Genomic DNA, 22,944 nt, shown 5'->3' on the forward strand with positions numbered 1-22,944 from the left:
TTCAAGCGATTCTCCTGCCTCAGCCTCCCTAGTAGCTGGGACTACAGGTGCCCGCCACCATGCCCAGCTAATTTTGTAATCTTTACTAGAGACGGGGTTTCACCATATTGGCCAGGATGGTCTCGTTCTCATGACCTCATGATCCACCTGCCTCGGTCTCCTAAAATGCTGAGATTACAGGCGTTGAGTTTTTCTTCTTATTCTTCTTCTTTTTTTTTTGACGTAGTCTCGCTCTGTCGCCCAGGCTGGAGTTCAGTGGCGCGATCTCAGCTCACTACAAGCTCCATCTCCTGGGTTCACGCCATTCTCCTGCCCCAGCCTCCCGAGTAGCTGGGACTACAGGCGCCTGCCACAGCGCCCGGCTACTTTTTTGTATTTTTAATAGAGACGGGGTTTCACCATGTTAGCCAGGATGCTCTGGATCTCCTGACCGCGTGATCCGCCCACCTCAGCCACCCAAAGTCCTGGGATTACAGGCTTGATCCACCATGCCTGGCCAAGTTTTCTTCTTTTATTTGGATAACTATAGATTTTATTTGGATAACTATAGATTTACCTACTTATTCTCTATTCTTCCTTCTCTTTAGTGCTCTGTTGTCAATTTATTATATTTATCTTATCTCATATTTCTTTTCTTTCTTTTATATGACCCGTCTGCAGTCCCTCCTATATTGTGGTGGGAGGTGGGAGAGGCTTACCCCAGCAGGCCTGGGACTGGTAGTGGGAATATCTTCTACCCAGACATGGTAATATTTTATTTTGTAAGGGTTGAGTTGAGTAGATGAACTGAAGGAGGTAACTGAGACAAGCATGGGCCATCCAGCAAGGCTTGCCTGAGGGGCATGTCAGGAATCAGAGTACAAAGCCAAAAATAGACCGAACTGCAGGAAAGCAAAATCAAAATGAGTGTAAAGGAAGGCAGCCTAGAAATGGGGGTGTGTGGAGAGCAACGTGGGTGTTTACCTGGTACTAGGCTTTTACATGTTCTACAAGCCCTTGCATGGTTGAAGAAGCTCCATTTTGAAGAATCAGTATTGGAGCAGAAGCCACCAGTCAGTTTCTTCTTGATTATTAAATCATAAGCAATTCCTCCTTAATTAAAAAATAATGAAAGATGGCATATTTTAAATAAGACCCATTGTATTTTCAGTAGCATTTAAATGAAAAGGTATGTTTTGGGGGAGAGAATATACTACAGTATTTCACAATGAAATATTTCCATATAAGTGATTTTATTTTATTTTTATTTATTTTTGTTTTTGTTTTTGTTTTTGAGACAGAGTTTCACTCTTGTTGCTCAGGCTGGAGTACAATGACACAGTCTCGGCTCACTGCAACCTCTGCCTTCTGGGTTCAAGCAATTCTCCTGCCTCAGCCTCCCCAGTACCTGGGATTACAGGCATGCATCACCAATCCCAACTAATTTTCCATTTTTAGTAGAGATGAGGTTTCACTGTGTTAGTCAGGCTGGTCTCAAACTCCTGACCTCAGGTGATCCACCTACTTTGGCCTCCCAAAGGGCTGGGATTACAGGGGTGAGCCACCGCACCTGTCCTGAGTGATTTTAAAATTAGAGAATTGTCTTGTTCTGAGATTAGGGTTAGCTTATTGTTCAGCTACTATTACTGGAAAATAAATAATTCCAGTAAAGGAACGATAATTGTAGTTATCTTGGCTTAGTATATTATACTATGTTTAGGCAATTTTAGCGTAAAGAGAAGAAATCAAAAGCTCTTGCTTAGCACATGTGCTGGTTAGGCATTCTTGTTGGAAAATAATGCGTTCTCATTTCAGAGCAAAGACAGCAAAGCTGACTCTGGTATTTGGAGAGCTAAAGGAGTGATATTTCTTTTAAGAACAGGACCATTCGAGCCCTGTAGGAGCTTTTAAGCATGTGTATTCAACTGTTCACTCTCATGTCTATAACCCACGCTGCTTCTCCACCATTATGTGCAGACCATAAGCCCTATAGTGGTGACAGCTGCTTTTAGGCCCCTTTGCCTTAAATACAGCAGAATGCCTATATATTAGACTTTTATTTCTTGAATCTTGGCTAGATATTTCAACTTTCATTTAGGTAGCATCACATGATCAGAGCATTATAACCTGGAGTATCACTGATAGGAAAGAAATAGTAAAAAACCATATGTAAATATGTTAATGTAAAAATAAATGGAAATTTGAACTCAATTATTTGACTAATGTGTGTATACTGTCTGGCTAACTCCATTTCAAACATCTTATGCATTTACTTGTAGTTTTTAATCTTCTCTAAATATAATAACTTGTAGTAGAGACATGTGGAAGAGTCTTCCATTTACCAAAGTGATTTCTATGTCATTTTTTTGAGTTTGATTTCAGTCTTTTGACTGATAAATTCTAAGTATCTGCCCTTTTGAGCAAATAAACTTGTCAATCAGTTATTTTCTAAAAGGAATATTTTTTGTTAATATTAGTTTAGGTTCACGTGGACATTGTTTAAAAATCTTTGAGAACTTTAACGATTAGATTTTATAATACTTTATCAGTTATAGCCAAGTATGCTGCTACTTCCATCAAAACTTATACTCTGTTTCTACGTGAAATGAAAAATACTGTTTTATTTGACACTCCCCTCTTCATTGTATTGTACACACTAAAATCCAAACGGAAGCCAATAACTTCTGAACTCTAATTGTGTCCATCCTGCAAAGCATATGGGTTTGTTCACTGATTCACTTCCAGAGAACTAGACCATCATCATGAGAACCCCCACATTCCTCAAATCAAATTTACATGTTTCTGAAGGAACACCAGATGGTAGTGAGCCCTTTGCTAAATAACATTGAGTTTTATTTATTTTCTTATGGATTTTATCCTGTTTTACTATGTGTCAGTATCCCTCGCTTATTTTAGAAATCCATAAACATTGCACTTACTTTCATTTTGAACTTTCTTCTTACGAATTTAGACATTAAATAAAAGAGATATATATACTTATTATCCCCAAGTTTAATATATATATTTTTAAAAGTTAAGCTCATACTTTAATTTTATTTCTTCATGCGAGCATCATTTATTCATTTGTTTATTTACCCAATATTTATTTAAATGATCTGTGACCACAGTGACTAAAAACTGTTGCATACTAGAGGTGCAAAAATGAATATGTTGTGTGGTTAATCTTAGAGGTTCACTGGGAAGTAGGGGAGACAAACATACATACAAATAATTGCCATAGAAGAGTTGCTATTGTAGGGTCATAAATGGGACAGGATGCAAAGGCAGAGGAGGGAGGTAATGACAGGGCTGACTTGAAAGAGAAAGTGAGGCTGGGCGTGGTGGGTCACACCTGTAATCCCAGCACTTTGGGAGGCTGAGGTGGGTGGATCACCCGAGGACAGGAGTTCCAGACCAACCTGGCCAACATGGTGAAACCCTGTCTCTACTAAAAATACAAAAATGATCCAGGCATGGTGATGCACGTCTGTAATCCCAGCTACTTGGGAGGCTGATGCAGGAGAATCGCTTGAACCTGGGAGGCGGAGGTTGCAGTGAGGTGACATCGCACCATTGCACTCTGGCCTGGGTGATGGAGTGAGACTCTGTCTCAAAAAATACAGTAAAGTAAAATAAAATAAAATAAAGAGAAAGTGACATTTGACTCTTGAAAGATTAGCAAGAGAAAACAAGGAATGATGTTTTAGGCAACAAGAGCAATATATGTAGATAAGAGAAGCATCATTTTTAAAAAGTGTATTTGGGAAATAATGAGAAATTTCATGAGGACATTGGGCATGAAGGATCAAGGTGACAGATGTAATTGGAAAGATAGGATAGATCTAGCTTGTCTGAAGGATGTCTTGTGCTTTGAACCTGTGGACTAAAGGATATGGATACTTTCAAACAATTGCATGATGAAATGTTTTGTTTTAGGAAGATAATTTGGAGGCAAAAAGACTGAAATGTGAAGGTAGTGGTAATACATATGGAGAATAGTTAGGATACTACTAGAATAGTCTGGGGGAGAAATAATGAAGACTTCTTTAACCAAGACTGCAACAATAGGGATGTAAAGGGGCAAACTGAGCAGCATTTCCCAGGTACTGTAGGGAACTTGGGTACAGTGGATATGTGAGACAACGAATAGTGAGTCATTATTATTCTCCACTTTTCTTTTATCTTCCTTTAAAAAACTTCCCTGTCCTGGTCTCTCTTTAATTTTAAGGAAAAGAGCTGCTAAAATGTGTGCTTTATAGAGAAAGAAGCTTACTAGACCTTATATGTTCTCACTTACGGCTCATTTAGTGAAAACCAGGGTGTCCCTAAGCAATTGAGTAGTGATACCAGACCAGCGTCTGCATGGTACAGCTTTAATGTGTTATTGTTTGAACTTCATTAATAATTAGACTTGCAGGCCGGGCGCAGTGGCTTAAGCCTGTAATCCCAGCACTTTGGGAGGCCGAGACGGGTGGATCACAAGGTCAGGAGATCGAGACCATCCTGGCTAACATGGTGAAACCCCGTCTCTACTAAAAAATACAAAAAACTAGCTGGGCGAGGTGGCGGGCGCCTGTAGTCCCAGCTACTCGGGAGGCTGAGGCAGGAGAATGGCGTAAATCCAGGAGGCGGAGCTTGCAGTGAGCTGAGATCCGGCCACTGCAGTCCAGCCTGGGAGACAGAGCGAGACTCTGTCTCGGGGGAAAAAAAAAAAAAAAAAAAAATTAGACTTGCAATGAAAATAACCAGTTCAAGTGATCTTATAATCAACTTTGTGCCTCAGCATCCGGAACTTTGAGAGAGCGACTGTGTTCATTTATCAGGAGGCATTCTGCTTCCTTGTGGTGTGCCATTCCCTGACTGGGTAAAGAGTATTGTCTCTCTGGCGGTTTTGTATCAGTGAGTTATACGAAGGAGGTCATAGCAAACCACCTGTACTTTAGAAAGTTAACACAGAAACGCCGAAGAGGTATTTCTTCTTTGTGGTACTTCTCAGATGCAAGCTTGGCTCTATTTCCATAGCACACCAGTCCGGGCTCTCATTTTCTCACATTCAGTTGACTACAAGAGCTTTCTGACTTGTCTACCTTCAGTCTCTTCCTCTCTTAAGCTGTCCTGCCCTCTGCTACTAGATTAATCTTTTTTTTTTTTTTTTTTTTTTTTTTTTTGAGACGGAGTCTTGCTCTGTCACCCAGGCTGGAGTGCAGTGGCCGGATCTCAGCTCACTGCAAGCTCCTCCTCTCGGGTTCACGCCATTCTCCTGCCTCAGCCTCCCGAGTAGCTGGGACTACAGGCACCCGCCACTTCACCCGGCTAGTTTTTTGTATTTTTTAGTAGAGACGGGGTTTCACCGTATTAGCCAGGATGGTCCCGATCTCCTGACCTCATGATCCGCCCGTCTCGGCCTCCCAAAGTGCTGGGATTACAGGCTTGAGCCACAGCGCCCGGCCTGCTACTAGATTAATCTTTCTAAAAGATTATCTTCATAGCATTCCTCACCTGCTTGTTGTCCAGTGCCCATCCTTTTAGCATTCCATTTTCATCATAATTTGGCCTCAGATGTACCTACTGGCCTCAAGTGTACCTGTTGGACACATTGAGATGAAGTCTTGCTCTGTTGCCTAGGCTAGAGTGCAGTGGCGTGATCTCGGCTTACTGCACCCTCCACCTCCCAGGTTCCAGTGATCCTAGTGCCTCAGCCTCCTGTGTAGCTGGAACCACCACAACTGGCTATTTTTTTTTTGTATTTTTAGTAGAGATGGGGTTTCACCATGTTGCCCAGGCTGGTCTCAAACTCCTGAGCTCAGGCCATCCTCCCTCTTCAGCCACCCAAAATGCTGGGGGTTCAGGTGTGAGCAACTGCAGTCAGCCTGTTTTGTGCTTTTAATTTCCTTCTCATTCCTAAAGTAGTTGACTGTTATATAACATGTATTATCCAAAGTTCACAGGACACTCTAAATACCAATATTATGATATCTTTATTTTTAAATATAGAAACCTTTCTCTTCTTTACCAAAAACCACAGTGACTCAGCTACTTGCATGTCTAAAATGGACTCTGCATTTTTCTGTGGCTAGTCTTTATGATGGTTATAGATCAGTAACAGCCTTTTTGGAAGCATAATATTAGGTATTAATCATGGCAATCTTAAGGAATCACTGCAGTTAACCAGGTAGACCAATTTAGTTGGACTGTTAACCAGGTAGACCAATTTAGTTAGACTGTGGTCTTTTTTTTTTAGTACGTAAAAACATGGGTTCAGGGGATAAAAACAACTCAACATTCATGAAGAATGTATTTTCAGATGCTCTTACATTCCCTGATTTTTCAATACTGCTATGGTTTTTTAACAGTTTCTTTACTTATGAAATTGATATAAAATAACTGCCTTGTCATAAGAATGTATAATAACTGAGAAGGGCAAAGACTATAAGCTAATTTTACTCACCATCTGCTACATGGGAGTGACTCAGTTCATTGCTCAGCAAACCCACAAGTTACTGTGTTGTATCTCTGTGGGGTCTCCTGGGGAGAACAGAAACAATAAATATTAAATCTGTAAATATCAAGGGGTCACTTTAGTTGACTCTTGGTTGCTAAAGGAAACAGAGGTTCAAAGGTCCTGTAAAATTATAATCTTTCAAAGTGAAAATGAATGAATAGAAGAAGCTGAGACAAGGATCTTATTTTATGTTTGTTTTCCTCTCATACCCTTGTCAATTAAGATTTTTTGAATCTCTTGCTTTTCTCCACTGGAAGCCTGCCCTGATATTTTCTAATTGGGTACAGAGATAATACATAACTGGCCAGGAGTGGTGACTCATGCCAGTAATCTCAGCACTTTGAGAGGCTGATGTGGGCAGATCACTGGAGGCCAGGAGTTCGAGACTAGCCTGACCAACATAGTGAAACCCCATCTCTACTAAAAATACAAAAAGATTAGCTGGGTGTGGTGGCTCGTGCCTGTGGTTCCAGCTACATGGGAGGCTGAGACACGAGAATCACTGAAACCTGGGAGGCGGAGGTTGCAGTGAGCCGAGATCATACCACTGTACTCCAGTCAGGGAGACAGAGTAAGACTTTGTCTCAAAACAAACAAACAAACAAAAAAAAAGAGACAGGGAGAGTGAATACATAACAAAGAAGTAAGAAAACAATTTCAAGTAGTGATAAATGTCATAAAAGAAATAATACAAACTTTTTGCTGCCCTTCATTAGATAAAGATGGTAAGAGAGAAGGCCTCTGGGCTGGGCCTGGTGGCTAATGCCTGTAATCACAGCACTTTGAGAGGCCAAGGTGGGTGGATCACCTGAGGTCAGGAGTTTGAGACCATCCTGGCCAACATGGCGAAACCCCGTCTCTACTAAAAATACAAAATTAGCCTAGTGTGGTGGCTTACACCAGTAATCCCAGCTACTCAGTAGGCTGAGGCAGGAGAATCGCTTGAACCTAGGAGGCGGAGGTTGCAGTGAGCTGAGATTGTGCCATTGTACTCTAGCCTGGGTGACAAGAGTGAAAAGAAAAAAAAAAAGAGAGAGAAAGAGAAAGAGAAGGCCTCTGTGAGCAAAATGACATTGGAATCCAATGTTGCAGTAGAGCTAGCTGTATGAAGATCTGCAGCAAAAACAGTGCAGGGCCCTTCCGAAATTCTGCTGAATCCATTTGAAGCCATGAGTGTGTGTGTGTGTGGGGGGGGGCGTATGTGTTTATGTATGTGGGGAGAGCTAGAATGGGAGGAGGCTGTGCAATCTATTACCACCTTTATTTCACAACATGGACTTGTCCGTTTCAAGAAAAAAAATGAGGCCAGGCACAGTGGCTCACACCTGTAGTACCAACACTTTGGGAGGCTGAGGCGGGTGGATCACTTGAAGTCAGGAGTTTGAGACCAGCCTGGCCAACATGGTGAAACCCCATCTCTACTAAAAGTATAAAAATTAGCCCGATATGCTGGCACGTGCCTGTAATCCCAGCTACTTGGGAGGCTAAGGCAGGAGAATTGCTTGAACACAGGAGGCAGAGGTTGCAGTGAGCCAAGATCGTGCCATTGCACTCCAGCCTGGGTGAAGATGAGAGACTACGTCTCAAAAAATAAAAGAAAAAAAGAAAAAAATGAATGTCCCTATCTTGACATATTAATTTTGTAGAAATAAATTTACTTGCTAATACATGGGTTGGCCCATATAACTCCTCCGTTGAAAATATTATTTTTTACAATGACAGCTATTAAACTATACTTAGCATTCTATGTAACATGAAGATGAAGATGTTAGAGATTGCAAATTTAATATGAAATTGGAGATGGACCATAGGAAGAAGGTGGAGACAATTCACAACTTACTAGGATGAATACAACACCTCATTATTTTTTAACAACAAGGACAGTACACACACATAAAGATAAAAAAATGCTGGTCTAGCTTGAGAGGATCAGGGAATAGTCTAGATTCTATACACGATAATTTTAATCTGATCAATTCACAATTTAAAAACAGGCTTCTGCTAACATATGTTTATACATTCTGCTTAAGCTTGAAAATAAATATGAGCTTTATCCACACTGCCTAGGAAAGGGGATGAACAAACTGAGATAGCATTCCATTTTCAAGTCTGTGCCACTAACATGGCTTCAAGAAAGCAGCTCTTACAGAGACGCTGTGGCTGAGCTGCCAAGGATGTAGCTCCTTGAACTGTTCATTTGGAAAAGAGAGTGCTTATCAGTTCAAAATTGAGAAGGCAGATGTGCTTTATTATAACAAGTGTGTGTTTAGAAGTGACAGTTCTCAAGGCAGACTTGTGGATACCCCTTCTCAACTCAACCTAAGAATCTTAGATTCTTTCATACCAGATGGCAGGCTCAGGCTCCGGATCAATTCCATGTGGAATAAAGTGGTGAAGCATAATCTTTCTAATACAATAGGTTCTTTATGGGCCACATTAATTGAAAGACCAAATTACAGTGCAGGAAATGCTAGGTTCCCTGCCATGCATCTGTGCTCTGAAGATCTTGGCTTCCTGGCTTTCCCTCTGACAAGTTTTATGATCATGAGCAGTCACTTATCTACTGCCTCAGTCTTTTCAATAGGATAAACATGTTAGACCTTGGTGTTTTCTAGGGTCTAACAAGGTTTCATTACTTTATTATTTTGTTATATCTAGAGTATCTGTTTCAGTGTGGGCAGCCCTATGAGAGATACTGTCCAAAGCGTGTTCTTGAAGCAGCAAGCATGATTGTTAATAGTCTAGAATGGTCCAGAAACCAGCTCATAGGAGACCCAGTTAGCAGCAGGGATGATTAGCTTAGAGAAAAGAAAGTTAAGATTCTCTTTGAATATCTTAATTAATGTCACATGGAAAAAAAATAGACTTAGTCTATGTTGCTATAAAATATTTAATTGAGGTGACTCTTATAGTAAGTGCTCTAACCACAAAAGGAAAAAAACAAAACAAAACAAAGGGAATAGGAGGAAATTTTTAGAGATGATGAATAAGTTTATGGCACTGATAGTGATAATGGTTTCACAAGTGTATACTTATGGCAAAGTACATCAAATTGTACACATAAAATATCTACAGCTTTCTGTATGTCAGCCATATTCAATAAAGCAATTGAAACTATTTATATATAACTGAGCCTAGTTACTAGAAGTTTCAGATGTCTGGCTTAGTATGTACAGTATAGTCCTTTCCTAAATGTCCAGTAATAAAATAAGCAGCGTATTGAGCTACATGTCAATAATGACATAGAAGTAGAAACAGGCCAGTGCAGTGGCTCACGCCTGTAATCCTTGCACTTTGGGAGGCCAAGGCGGGTGGATCATCTGAGGTCAGGAGTTCGAGACCAGCCTGACTAACATGGTGAAACCCCATTTCTACTAAAAATACAAAATCAGCCGGGTGTGGTGGCGAGCACCTGTAATCCCAGCTACATGGGAGGCTGAGGCAGGAGAATCACTTGAACCCAGGAGGCAGAGGTTGCCACCACACTCCTGCCTGGTTAACAAGAGTTTAAAAAAAAAAAAAAAAAAAAAGAAGAAAGAAAAACCAATTAGAAACCAAATGACTCTCTATGGACCGTAAGACATTCTTACATTAATAAAGGCATTACAGTAGAATCTGATCACAAGGATTGGCAGTAGGTATTAGTGATGCTACCAAGACTATTCAGAATGTTATTAAATTGCTTTTGGTAGGGGAAAGTTCTCCCTTCTATTTAAAAACCAAAAACCTTCTTTAACAGTTATGCCTTAAATTTTACAAGGTTAGAGCATTCCTTACAAACTAGGTAAGTCTACAATATTTTACAGAGATGCTATAAACATGTGACCTCAACCACCCACCAAAATGTCAGGTAACTGCACAGTATCTTTTATATTGTACTCTAATTCTTCGATGTTTGAGTTCCAACTATAAAATAATGAGACTCATTTCCCTGTGATATGACTTGTAAACTCAGTCTCATTACATTTCATTTTAGCTTTTCTTTAAGTAGCTTGAATAATCCATAAAGTTAGAAGGCAGCATCTGATCTGTCTTTCTATATCCAGAAGCATATAGTACAGTGTTGAGTAAAATCAAGACTTTTTTTTTTGAGATGGATTTGCACTCCATCACCCAGGCTGGAGTGCAGTGTCATGATCTTGGCTCGCTGCAACCTCTGCCTCCCAGGTTCAAGCGATTATCCTGCTTCAGCCTCTCCAATAGCTGGGATTACAGGTATACACCACCACACCCAGCTAATTTTTGTATTTTTAGCAGAGACAGGTTTATGCTATGTTAGCCAGGTTGGTCTCGAACTCCTGACCTCAAGCGATCCACCCACCTCAGCCTCCCAAAGTGCTGTGATTACAGGCATGAGCCACTGCGCCCAGCCCAGAATCAAGACTGGAATGAAAGAAAGAGTGTGATTTGTGCAGGATTGTACAGTACCACAATGGCACTACTACTCACTGTGTCACCTGTATTTTGACCTGTTTGCTGGATCTTAGGAACTTGCAAAATTATTGAAGGTTCATGTTTTTAAAAATAGTCAATCAGGCAAAGAATAGCTAGAGAATTAGGTTTCGCTCTCCTAGTCAAGAAGGGCATGGATCCTTTGCTACTTATTGATGTGTCTGTGACTTAGTGAACCAAAGAGGCAAGTGATCTGACAGGAATGTCTTTTCAGTGTTTGACTAACTCTCTTTCTATTGTGAATATATCCAAAGTTCTTTTTGTCTTTCTAAACCCTAATCCAGGTAAACACAATGTATTTTTACACATTTTCTTTTCTTCTACATGACTTCCTGAAAAGAATGAAAAAAACTACTAGTTATTGAGCACCTACCATGTGCTAGGCACTATGAGAGATTCCTTTGTATGCATTAATTTATTAAATTTTCAGAGCAGCTTTGCCAGCTAGGTGACGTTGCCATACAGAATCTCAGAGGGCTAAGTAATTTATTCATGTCCTACAGCTAGTAAATGTGACTAAAAGATAATGTAATAAGCAATGCCCTGTTTTGGTCTTAGAGATATATTTAATTCTCGTTACTCTAGGATTTGCGTCTAGGTCCATCCCAGTAGTATAAACCCAATTCTGTCTGCATCTACTGTGGACAACAGAGACATGCCTACCTCATAGCACACAGTGTGTCACTCCTTTTACAGTGTCCATCACACCCTGCTTTATCTTTGTATTTGGATACCTCCCTGATTTTAAGCTCCTGCAGGTCAGAAAGTGTTTCCTTTTTCATTTTTGTAACTACTGAAATAACTACCTAGCATGTTTTGTGACATTCAGTTTTCTTAATTATAGGTCCATGAATTAAGTCAAATGTGCTTTTCATTTTACAATGGAAATCTATGTGTGTCCTCAACATGTCTGATAACCATGACACAGTGGAGTGGTTCAGGAAGAGCATTCTCAAGTGTAAGGCTCTAACTGGGATAGCAGCACTGACCACCTGCTTCCAGCACTCCAGAGAATGACACTTCCAGTCATTAGACCATGGCTTTGGGACCATCACCTGGTTTTTTTCCCTTACTTTCTCTCATTGGGTATGAAAGGATTCAGAGTATGTCATCCCCCAATATATCACTTTGCCATAAGGATTATTTTGAGGTAAAGGCAATTGAGAAAAAGCAGACACAGGATGAGCTCTCTGCCATCCCCCATGTGCCTGAAAGTCAAACATAAATTCCTCTTGTGAAGGTACCTCCCCACTCACTTTCCATACCAGGAAAGAGATAGCAACCTTATAACTGGAGATGAGATGGCACCAAGAAAGAGTCTATACAAACAAACCTTATTAACTAGTCTTTATCTGTCATTAGTTTCCCCATATATTTGCCTTCCTATAATTTGTCACCCTAGAAGCTCAAAGTCCTTTTCCTTTGTTTTATCACTTCTCTACAAAAGTATTGTTCCTTCTTAATATGCTGATAAACCCCAAGTCCCAAGTTTTTGTTTTTCTGAGACAGGGTCTCACTCTGTCACCTAGGCTGGAGTGTAGTGGCACAATAGTGACTCATTGCAGCCTCAGCTTTCCAGACTCAAGTGATCCTCCTACTTCAGCCTCCTGATTAGCTCAGACTACAGGTGTGTGCCACCATGATTTATTATTATTATTATTATTTGTAGAGACAAGGTTTTTGCCACATTGCTCAGGCTGGTCTTGAACTCCTGGGCTCAAGCCATCTGCCTGCCTTGGCCTCCCAAAGTCCTGGGATTATAGGTGTGAGCTATTGTGCATGGCCTCAGCTCACACCTATGAGCTGAGTTGTAACCACTGGCCAAGTTGTAACCACTCCTTTGAGTTAGTCATTACTGAGTTTCTCCATGTATGTGCATACTGCATTTGTTAATAAAGTTCTGTTTATGTTTATCTTGCTAACCTGTATTTTCTCAGACTTATTTGCAGGGCCCCAGGCAGAGAACCTAGGAGAATAGAGGGAATAAGTTTTTCTCCTCTATAGGTGATTCATCCAAAAGAAATGTGAGAAATCATGCATTATTAATTAGTTAAATCAGAAGAGTTTCTTTTCTATTATTCCATTTTATGGACTACTTTATAACTCAAAAATGTCTTCTGTAAAGTGTTCTATTGGGTGCATGCCTGTAATCCCAGATACTAGGTAGGCTGAGGTAGGAGATCCCTTGAGCCCAGGAGTTCAAGATCAGCCTGGGCAACATAGCAAGATCCCATTGGAAAAGAAGAGTGTTCTGTGATTTATTACTGAATCTCAACAACAATAAAAAAAGTATTTGGGATTTGGGGAGGAAGAGGAGTTTTGAAAAGCTCACTGAAATTAATGATGCTTTTAGGGCTTCAAAAACCCCTAGAATCTCTCTTTTCATTTCACCAAGTACTGTTCTAGAAGAATCATTTTACTTGATATTGATGGACATCCTATTCTGAAAGAATATCCTGAAAAAAGGACCAGAGCAGAAATGATGGAAATTTTGAATGCAAGGATTTTTGAGGGGAAGCATAAAGGAAGCATGAGGGATTTTTGATGGGGAAACTGAAATACATGACCACTTGTGGTTGTGCCTTGTACACAGCATTTTGTTAAATGTACCTAAATGTTTTAAGTGAAACTTGGTTTGCTCATTAAGATATCATATTTTGCTGGGCACGGTGGCTCACGCCTGTAATCCCAGCACTTTAGGAGGCCGAGGCGGGTAGATTATGAGGTCAGGAGTTGAAGACCAGCCTGGCAAACATGGTGAAACCCTGTCTCTACTCAAAATACAAAAATTAGCCGGGAATGGTGGCACGTGCCTGTAATCCCAGCTACTTGGGAGGCTGAGGCAGGAGAATGGCTTGAACCTGGGAGGTGGAGGTTGCAGTGAGCTGAGATTGCGCCACTGCACTCCAGCCTGGGCGACAGAGTGAGACTCTGTCCCCAAAAAAATAATAAAAAAGTCATATTTTAATTATTACATTTAATACATCGTATGTATGATTTTAACTTCTTTTTGTGCGCATCAGAGCCAAACCATACAGTTCCAAAATCACTTGATAAATTTTCACTTATTTTTACTGGACTCTTTTTGGGCAAGTCCTGTTTCTGATTTATATAAGAAAAAATGCTTCTGCTAGTACTTTTCGAGACCCAGTTAGTTGAGTGGAAACATCTTCCCTACCCTTTAAAAAGTCAACTAGAAAAAAATCCTATAACCTAAGAAGTGACTGAATTCTTCATTCACATTTAAGAGCAATTCAGGATATTCCCTTGTTCTTAAATGTGAAATGTCCATGGCAGTGCTGTTCATAGTAGTAGCACTGCTATGTAGCATAGTCCTATCAAACAAAATTTAATTCAGAACACCAGTATGTATACAAGGTAAAAATGGAGCTGAGGGGGGTGTGTGTGTCTAGTGTGCGTGTGTGTGTATGTGTATGTGGTGTTGGGTGTGTGTGTGTGTGGTGTGTGAGATGTGTGTGTAGGGGCTGTATGTATGTTGTGTCTGCGGGTATGTGTAGGAGGGTGTGGGGGGTGTGATGTGTAGGGTGTATGTGGTGTGTGTGTGGGGGTGTGTATAGTGTGGAGTGGGAGTGTGGGTGTGTGGGGTGTATGTGGGGTGTGGGGAGTGTGTGTGTGGTGTGTGTGGGATGTGGGGAGGTGTGGGGGGATGTGTGTGTGTGGGGGGGTGTGTGTTGTGTGTGTATGGGTGTGCGTGTGTGTTTAGGGATAGAGTGTGAAAGGCCCAGAACCTCTTCCCTCTTATGGTCTCCCTCTTCCAGCTGAATCTATCCTCATCCTAGGCAGTACATCAAACATTTACTCCAAAACTTTAGGGACCTGAAATTTACTTGTATATATGTAATATTCTATGCTTATGATCATTTTACATTAAGATCTTTACTTTGCATAGTTTTTTGTTGTTGTTTTTAGAGATGGGGTTCCACTATGTTGCCCAGGCTGGAGTGTAATGGCTGTTCACAGGCAGGACCATAGCACGTTACAGCCTGGAACTCCTGAGCTCAAAGGATCCTCCCACCTCAGCCTCTGGAGTAGCTGGGAATACAGGCACACACTACTGTGCCTAGCTCTACTTTATATAGTTTGTTAAGAAATCATTTTTGGCACTTTGGGAGGCCGAGACGGGCGGATCACGAGGTCAGGAGATCGAGACCATCCTAGCTCACATGGTGAAACTCCATCTCTACTAAAAATGCAAAAAAAAAAAAAAAAATTTAGCCAGGTGTGGCCTGTAGTCCCAGCTACTTAGGAGGCTGAGGCAGGAGAATGGCGTGAACCCGGGAGGCGGAGCTTGCAGTAAGCTGAGATGCTGCCACTGCACTCCAGCGTGGGCAACAGAGCGACACCCCGTTTCAAACAAATAAATTAAAAAAAAAAAAAGAAATCATTTTTGGAAGAAATAAAAGGCTTGACAGCAACATATAAATATTTCATTTAAAATGACTTGCTAAGTAATACTTTAAATTTTTTTGTTGTTGTTGTTTTTTTGTTTTTTTTTGAGACGGAGTCTTGCTCTGTCGCCCAGGCTGGAGTGCAGTGGCCGGATCTCAGCTCACTGCAAGCTCCGCCTCCCAGGTTCACGCCATTCTCCTGCCTCAGCCTCCTGAGTAGCTGGGACTACAGGCGCCCGCCACCGCGCCCGGCTAATTTTTTGTATTTTTAGAGATGGGGCTTCACCGTGGTCTCGATCTCCTGACCTTGTGATCCGCCCGCCTCGGCCTCCCAAAGTGCTGGGATTACAGGCGTGAGCCACCGCGCCCGGCCTTAAATGTTAAATTTCTTAAAATTTTTGTTTTTCTGAGATTTTGGAAAAACAAAACCAAATAATATATTGTTAAGGGAGGCAGAATCTCTCTTCCTATTTCTTTAAGCTCATTTTCATAATTAATCTATTTCTTTAGGCCTACAGACATAAATCAACAAATATGTTTCTATTTGGTTATTTGTAGATACATAACATATTTGTCAGAGTAGAAAACTAAGACTCACAAAATACATGCTCTGGCTCTCTTAGCCTTGTTTCTCTTTGTACCATGCTATAATTTTTATGGAGAAACCAACCTGGTACTTAAGAGAGCAACTACAGAACCACAGAATCAAGATGCTGAATATGGATTAGTTAATTGTTAGGATAAAGTTAAGAGACTGTCCCTACGGTGATTTTGTCATTTTGCCTTCATTTGGCTACAACTGATTATTTATTCACAAGTAAATTAATATAACACATTAGCACTAAGACTGCAAAATTTTGAACTATGGATAATTTTTATATTATTACTGGGGAAGGATTAATTTGATCAGAGATTATCAGAACATGTTTTCAACTATTAGCTGAGTGTTTGTCAAGGTCTGTGGCATACAGAAGTTATTTTTGCTTTAAGAATTTCAATTTTAATAGTTCTTTAAATGTATACTCTTAATATGTGGTAGGTTTTTATTATTTATCATATTGCTTGTTTACAAAAAATCTTCCTTTTAATTATGGTCAGCCTTCCCAGAATCCTGAGATGCTTCTTGTATTTGCATTACAAAAAGTCATTATTATTGCATAAACACTTCAACTTGAGGGTGTGTCATTTCTTGGATGCTTGGTCTTTCGCTCTTCTGTCCATACTCTATCAGTTCACCCCAATACCTCTCTTCTGTAGCAGTTTCAGTCATCTAATAAGGATTGGAACATCCCACTTTAAATACAAGATCTGTTCTTGTTGTTAGAAAGCAAGAGTGAATAAAGGTCAGCCGTTCAGATGACTGGCTGTCTGATTTTTTTCTGTGGGCATCACATGTTAGAAAAAGCTAGTTCATCTCTCTGTGGCTTAGGATTCAACAGCATAAGCTGTCAGACTAACACTGATTGAAGGTAGACTGAGAGGGGGAAGCGCATCTGTCCAATGGCTCGCCATTGGCTTCTTATTACAGCATTCTCCCCTGAGACACACTCTGCATGCTCATTCACCTACCTCCTCCTCTTCCCTCCCCTTCCTTTCCTACCCCTTCATTACTGATTCACAGCGAGAGGCAGCAGCAGCAGCAGCAGCAGCAGTAGCAGCAGCAGCAGCAACAACAGCGCTGCTTGTCACGAATCGGGATTGCAATGAGCTCATCCTTTTCTCCTTGCAGCTTCACAACTGCCCTGGCTTCCTGGCTACTGCTGCTGCTTCTTCTCACACATAGACACACACACACCCTTTCTCGCACACACATACACACACTCACACATTCTCACATGCTAGACCCTTCTAAGCAGCTTGTCCGTTTTTTCACATGTATCTGAACTCTCCTGCATCACTCTTGGCCATTTTCTTGCATTCGATTGCTTTTGCCGTTTTTTATTTAGATCAGTACTTGATTTCATTTTCATTTTCCAGTCTACTTTGGGGTTCTCGCAGTGGATAATTTAGCCAAAATGTTTTTCTTGTGGAGACAGTAGCTGACAATTCCCACCACAGACTGGCTTGTATATCCTCCCAGGGAGACCTAAACCTGGCTCCCCTCCCACCGCAGTTCTTAAAATTGTGGATAAGAGATCCATCTTTCTCATTCTGGATACCTACTTAGTGCTCATGGAAGAAGGGGTGCCCTGCCCAGCCCCAGCTGCTAAGCTCACACCTCCTGTCAAAAAGTCCCAGGACATGCACGACGAGAGGAGCAAGCTGGTGAATGAGTATGCGTGTCGAGTGCTGGAACTTCTGGGGATGGGGCATCGTCTGTTTGTGCCTCGGCTTCTGGCGGTGAGATTGTTTTTCATTGAACTTCATTTGTAGGGAATCTGCTTTCCTCTGTGAAAATTCCTTGTATCTCTGAAAGAGGCTTGTGGTCTCTGGTTTTCTTCTCCTTCTCCCCATTCTGCCGAGAAGGAAGTGCTGAGTGACCACTGCTGTGCAGCTCATTTGGAGCCTGGTCCACACCACCCCTTAATTGGTTAGAGGAAATCATGGCTCTTTTCTCAGAGCCCAGGGTCACATTAGTGGCATTATTTCTGTGGCAGCAAAAAAATGGTTTTCTGCCTGGCTAGGCTCAGCAATAAAGCAGAATACCCAAGTGCTTGATGTAGGCATTCTGTTATTTGTATCTCCAAAGGGTTAAATTTTACAACAGACATAGCAACTTATCTAGACTGCTTGTGGTTTGCTTTCTAACCTCCCCATTTGATTGCCAATTTGATTGTTGTTTTGTTTTGTTTTCTGATAGAGAATTTTACCACCTAAAAATACTTTGGTAGGAAATTGTAGGTTTGTCTCCTAGAATGATTGAACTGTTTATCTGTGAAACAGCTTAAAGCTGCTGGCTTCTGTGCTGTGAATCTGGGAAGTCTGACTTGCTTGTTATTTGGTTTCCTGAATAAGAGAAAAATCACCTTTCCTCCTTTCCTACCAAGGGTTAAAATTAAATACCCACAATCACTGTTGCAGGCTTGAGAACTATATCTAGCAACTATTCCATAAGGTAATTGGTTTACAGTAGTCCTATACCATTATGTGGTAATGGAATAAGAATAATTTAGCCTTGTCTGTTTTATAGAATGGAGTTTAATACCATTTTAGACTATTTCCTCATTATGGTTCTCTCATATTAAAGTCTTTTCAGTACAGTATTTACATGACTGAATTTAACTCTTTTCTCTCACATATCTCCCTTCACTATAGTTCATCTCTATTTATACTTATCTTTACAATTACTAGTTCAGTCTTTATGTATGTATTTACATGCAAGTATAATTTCTTCTGTACAATCATAACAGACATGTTAGGTAGTCATGTAAATAAAAAATTTCCCATCCTAAGGAAAGTCTATTTGTCATTGCAAAACAAAGTTTGATGCAATGACTGGCATACAATTATAGGGGGGGTATTTCTGAGAAATACAATTGGTTTGTCATTTAAATAAGAAATAAAAAGAGCTGAAGACATGTGTTTTAATGTCCAGGTGAGGTCATTATTTCCGTGAACCCCATCTTTTTCTTAATAAAGGAGAAAACTAAGGATTCATGATTCTGTTAGAAAGGGTTTTTATTATTATTATTTTTATTTTTGTAAGTGAAATAAGCATTTTATTTCAGGAGTTTTGATATTGTGAAATGCTAAACTATATTTCAACAAATTCTCTACATCTCTGAGGAATCAGGATTGGTCTAATATATTTCTGCATCCTAAATACCACTCAACTTTGTGACTCAAAGGCTTTTTTTTTTTTTTTTTTTTTTTTTTTTGAGACGGAGTCTCGCTGTGTCGCCCAGGCTGGAGTGCAGTGGCCGGATCTCAGCTCACTGCAAGCTCTGCCTCCCAGGTTTTTACGCCATTCTCCTGCCTCAGCCTCCCGAGTAGCCGGGACTACAGGCGCCCGCCACCTCGCCCGGCTAGTTTTTTGTATTTTTTAGTAGAGACGGGGTTTCACCGTGTTAGCCAGGATGGTCTCGAACTCCTGACCTCGTGATCCGCCCGTCTCGGCCTCCCAAAGTGCTGGGATTACAGGCTTGAGCCACCGCGCCCGGCTCAAAGGCTTTCAATGGTAACCTTCCAGTAATTTGGTACCACCTCTCTTTGGCATTTACATTTTCAGTGTTTTGAAGGAAAACATAAATTGGTAATTAAGAATATTTTGCGTATTCAACTCTGCATTAGGGATGAATTTAAACTGCCTCTAGTTTGAAAAAATTAATTAGCAATAAAATCCATAGGGAGTTGGGCTCTCAAGCTTGAGATCTTCGGAGGTGATGTATATCTGTGTGTTGCAATTGTACCAACTCTGTTTGGTTGCCAAATTAGGCATCTGAAGTAGCACATCTCTCAGGTGGTCTTGAGACATTACTTAGGCTCTATCAGTTAGAGCCTAAGTAATAATGCCACTTGCATTATGTGTGAAAAGTGTATGCTAGGCCAGACACAGTGGCTCATGCCTGTATTCCCAGCACTTTGGGAGGCCAAGGCAGGCAGATCACCTGAGTTTGGGAGTTTGAGACCAGCCTGACCAACATGGAGAAACCCCATCTCTACTAAAAATACAAAATTAACTGGGCGTGGTGGTGCACGCCTATAGTCCCAGCTACTCGGGAGGCTGAGACAGGAGAATTGCTTGAATCTGGGAGGCAGAGGTTGTGGTGAGCCAAGATCGCACCATTGCACTCCAGCCTGGGCAACAATAGCTAAACTCCATCGCAAACAGAAAAAGAAAAAGAAAAGCATATGCTGATTTATCTTTGGGGCTACTTGAAAATCTCTGGCTTTGTTTTACACCGTTGCACTTGAAAAATTATTGGTAATACCAGGATACTCTACATTTTTGGAAATTACAAGTTCTTTAATTAGCAATATGGCTGTGAGTTAGGATCTGCTGTTCAGTAAGTTACTGCTCAAAGTTTAGCATGTGTACCAGGGGGAAGTTGTTCAGCCTTGTGTTATTGAACTAGCTAATAATGTGGGATCAATGGCTAATCTGCACAGGGCAGTCCTAAGAGGAATCCTGCTACATGTGGTTTTGCAATCTTTTCATTTCTAGTCAAGAGAAAGTACTAAAGTTAAAATATCTCTTTACCTTTTTAGTCATGTTTTAAACATGAATGCTTGTGGATTAAGTACATACAAGTATTTTATTTTACTTTTAAGACCCCAGTATTTTTTTTTCATTATAAAACAAGTCATTTTTTAAAAAATCAAATAAATGAAGATTTACCAAGACAGTGTTGTGGATTTGGGCTCTGAGCCTTATTACTTATTGTTCCCTGATTCACAGAGGGATCATCAAACTACTAGAACTCTAGGCTTCTGTAACCTTCAGTTAAGAAGGTTACTGATATAATAGAGGATGCACATTTGGAATTTTTGCTTGTTACCCTTCAAAGGTACACCCAGTAAAGGACAATTTTCCTTTAATTAATCAGGTATAAGCATCTCATTTTAGATATTACCACAAGGCCTAAATTCTGTACGTAGATTCACCAAACATGTTTTTTTTTTTTTTTTTTTTTTTTTTTGTGAAATTAAAATACTGAAACAGGAGATGCAAATATCCTAGACATCAGCTAAGTGGTATTTACCTTTTCTAAAGCCTGTACTTTCAAATGATTCTCAGAGCTCCAGAAATTTTTACCTGAATAAAAATTCTGTTAGATACCGTAACTAAAGGAAAAACAAGCCATTTAGGGTAAAGATAGTGAAGATAAGAAATAGAATCACAGTTAGAATTTTTTTTTTTCAAATAGTCCCCTAAAAGAATCAAACCTAGAATCTGCTGCTTATTAGAGGCCCTTAAAGAAAGATTTATTCAAGAATAGAGAGAAGTTTGGAATAGAAGCATCTGGAGCTAATACTCAAACAGTGGAACTATTTCCACCCACCTTACCTCTTTCAAAAAAAAAAAAATCAGGCCAGGCGCAATGCCTCACTCCTGTAATCCCAGCACTTTTTGGGAGGCTGAGGTGGGCGGATCACCTGAGGTCAGGAGTTCAAGACCAGCCTGGCCAACATGACAAAACCCCATCTCCTAAAAATACAAAAATTAGTCAGGTGTGGGGGTGGGCGCCTGTAATCACAGCTACTCTGGGAGGCTGAGGCAAGAGAATCACTTGAACCTAGAAGGTTGAAGTTGCAGTAAGCCGAGATTTCACCACTGCACTCCAATCTGGGTGACAGAATGAGATTCCATCTCAAAATAAATAAATAAATAAATATCACCTTAAAATGTGATACTCTTGCACTGAATTTTTCAGTGGGAAAAACACATTGAAAATGGTATCAGCAGTGGCATGTGGCCAGAGTCCATACTCTGTAAGTGTGTGATATTTGGAGAAGGAGGAGAAACTTTGACTTTACTCGTGTTCAGAATCTCCCCTTTTCCCTCTGGATTTTTTCTTTTCTTTTCTTTTTTTTTTTTTTTTGAGATAGGGTCTCAGTCACCCAGGCTGGAGTGCAGTGGTGTGATTTTTGGCTCACTGCAAGCCCCACCTCCCAGTCTCAGGCAATCCTCCCACCTCAGCCTCCTGAGTAGCTGGGACTACAGGCGCCCCCCACCATGCCTGGCTAATTTTTGTATTTTTTGTAGAGATGAGGTTTCATCTCATCTCTACAAAACTTGAAAGGCTGTTCTTCACCTGGGAAATTCTTGCCAAGGCTGCTCTAAAACTCCTGAGCTCAAGCGGTCTCTCCAGCTTGGCCTTCCAAAGTGTTGGGATTATAGGTGTGAGCCACCATGCCTGGCCTCCCTCTGGATTTTTAATTTTTGCTACTTATATGCCATAAGAAGTTATCAGACCATTATATGTTAAAATTAGTGTTAGCTAGAGTTTGAATACAGCTACTCATTTTCCACAGTGAATCGAAGGAGGGTTGATTATACATACGCAAATGATCTAGCTGTCCCTTTTAGTAGCCATTTTAAGGTTTTGTTTTGATCAGATTTCTTATGCTGATAAATTGCATCGCAATCTTGTTTGTTTTTAACTTTGTGGACTTTCTTAAAACATTAATTTTAAGGAAGGATGAAAGAGCAGAGGAGAATTATGTCTTCCCCTTTTACCTCTGTTGTTAACAACTGCAAGGATTGCTCTTTAAAGAGAGATTACAGCCGGGTGCGGTGGCTCAAGCCTGTAATCCCAGCACTTTGGGAGGCCGAGGCGGGTGGATCACGAGGTCAGGAGATCGAGACTATCCTGGCTAACATGGTGAAACCCCATCTCTACTAAAAATACAAAAAAACTAGCCGGGCGTGGTGGCGGGCGCCTGTAGTCTCAGCTACTTGGGAGGCTGAGGCAGGAGAATGGCGTGAACCCGGGAGTCGGAGCTTGCAGTGAGCCGAGATCACGCCACTGCACTCCAGCCTGGGAGACACAGCGAGACTCCGTCTCAAAAAAAAAAAGAGAGATTACAACTTATAACAGAAGTTAAAAACCCAAATGCAGAAGTTGCCATGTATACTTCTGATACCCCCCAAAAATCTAAAAATCAATTTTTATATAAAAATAAGTCCTAAATATATTCCGTAATTTCCATTTTATACAT

General features: G+C 40.7%; 1 protein-coding gene across 13 annotated transcripts in view; it reads left to right on the forward strand.

Moving 5' to 3' along the window:
* The window catches only part of LOC105484451 (RAB GTPase activating protein 1 like), a 796,528-nt gene that overhangs the window by 579,443 nt on the left and 194,141 nt on the right, over nt 1-22,944 (forward strand). Inside the window, exon 1 of one of the 13 annotated variants that reach the window (XM_011746065.2) lies at nt 16,997-17,682. The exons of the other annotated variants lie outside the window; for them this stretch is intronic. Coding sequence (XP_011744367.1) covers nt 17,515-17,682 — 168 coding nt within the window. The 5' untranslated portion in view covers nt 16,997-17,514. Of the gene's footprint in view, nt 1-16,996; nt 17,683-22,944 lie in introns of those variants that run through there. 13 annotated transcript variants of the gene reach the window in all.

Source organism: Macaca nemestrina, chromosome 1 (genome assembly GCF_043159975.1).
Source record: "Macaca nemestrina isolate mMacNem1 chromosome 1, mMacNem.hap1, whole genome shotgun sequence".
Taxonomy (NCBI): domain Eukaryota; kingdom Metazoa; phylum Chordata; class Mammalia; order Primates; family Cercopithecidae; genus Macaca; species Macaca nemestrina.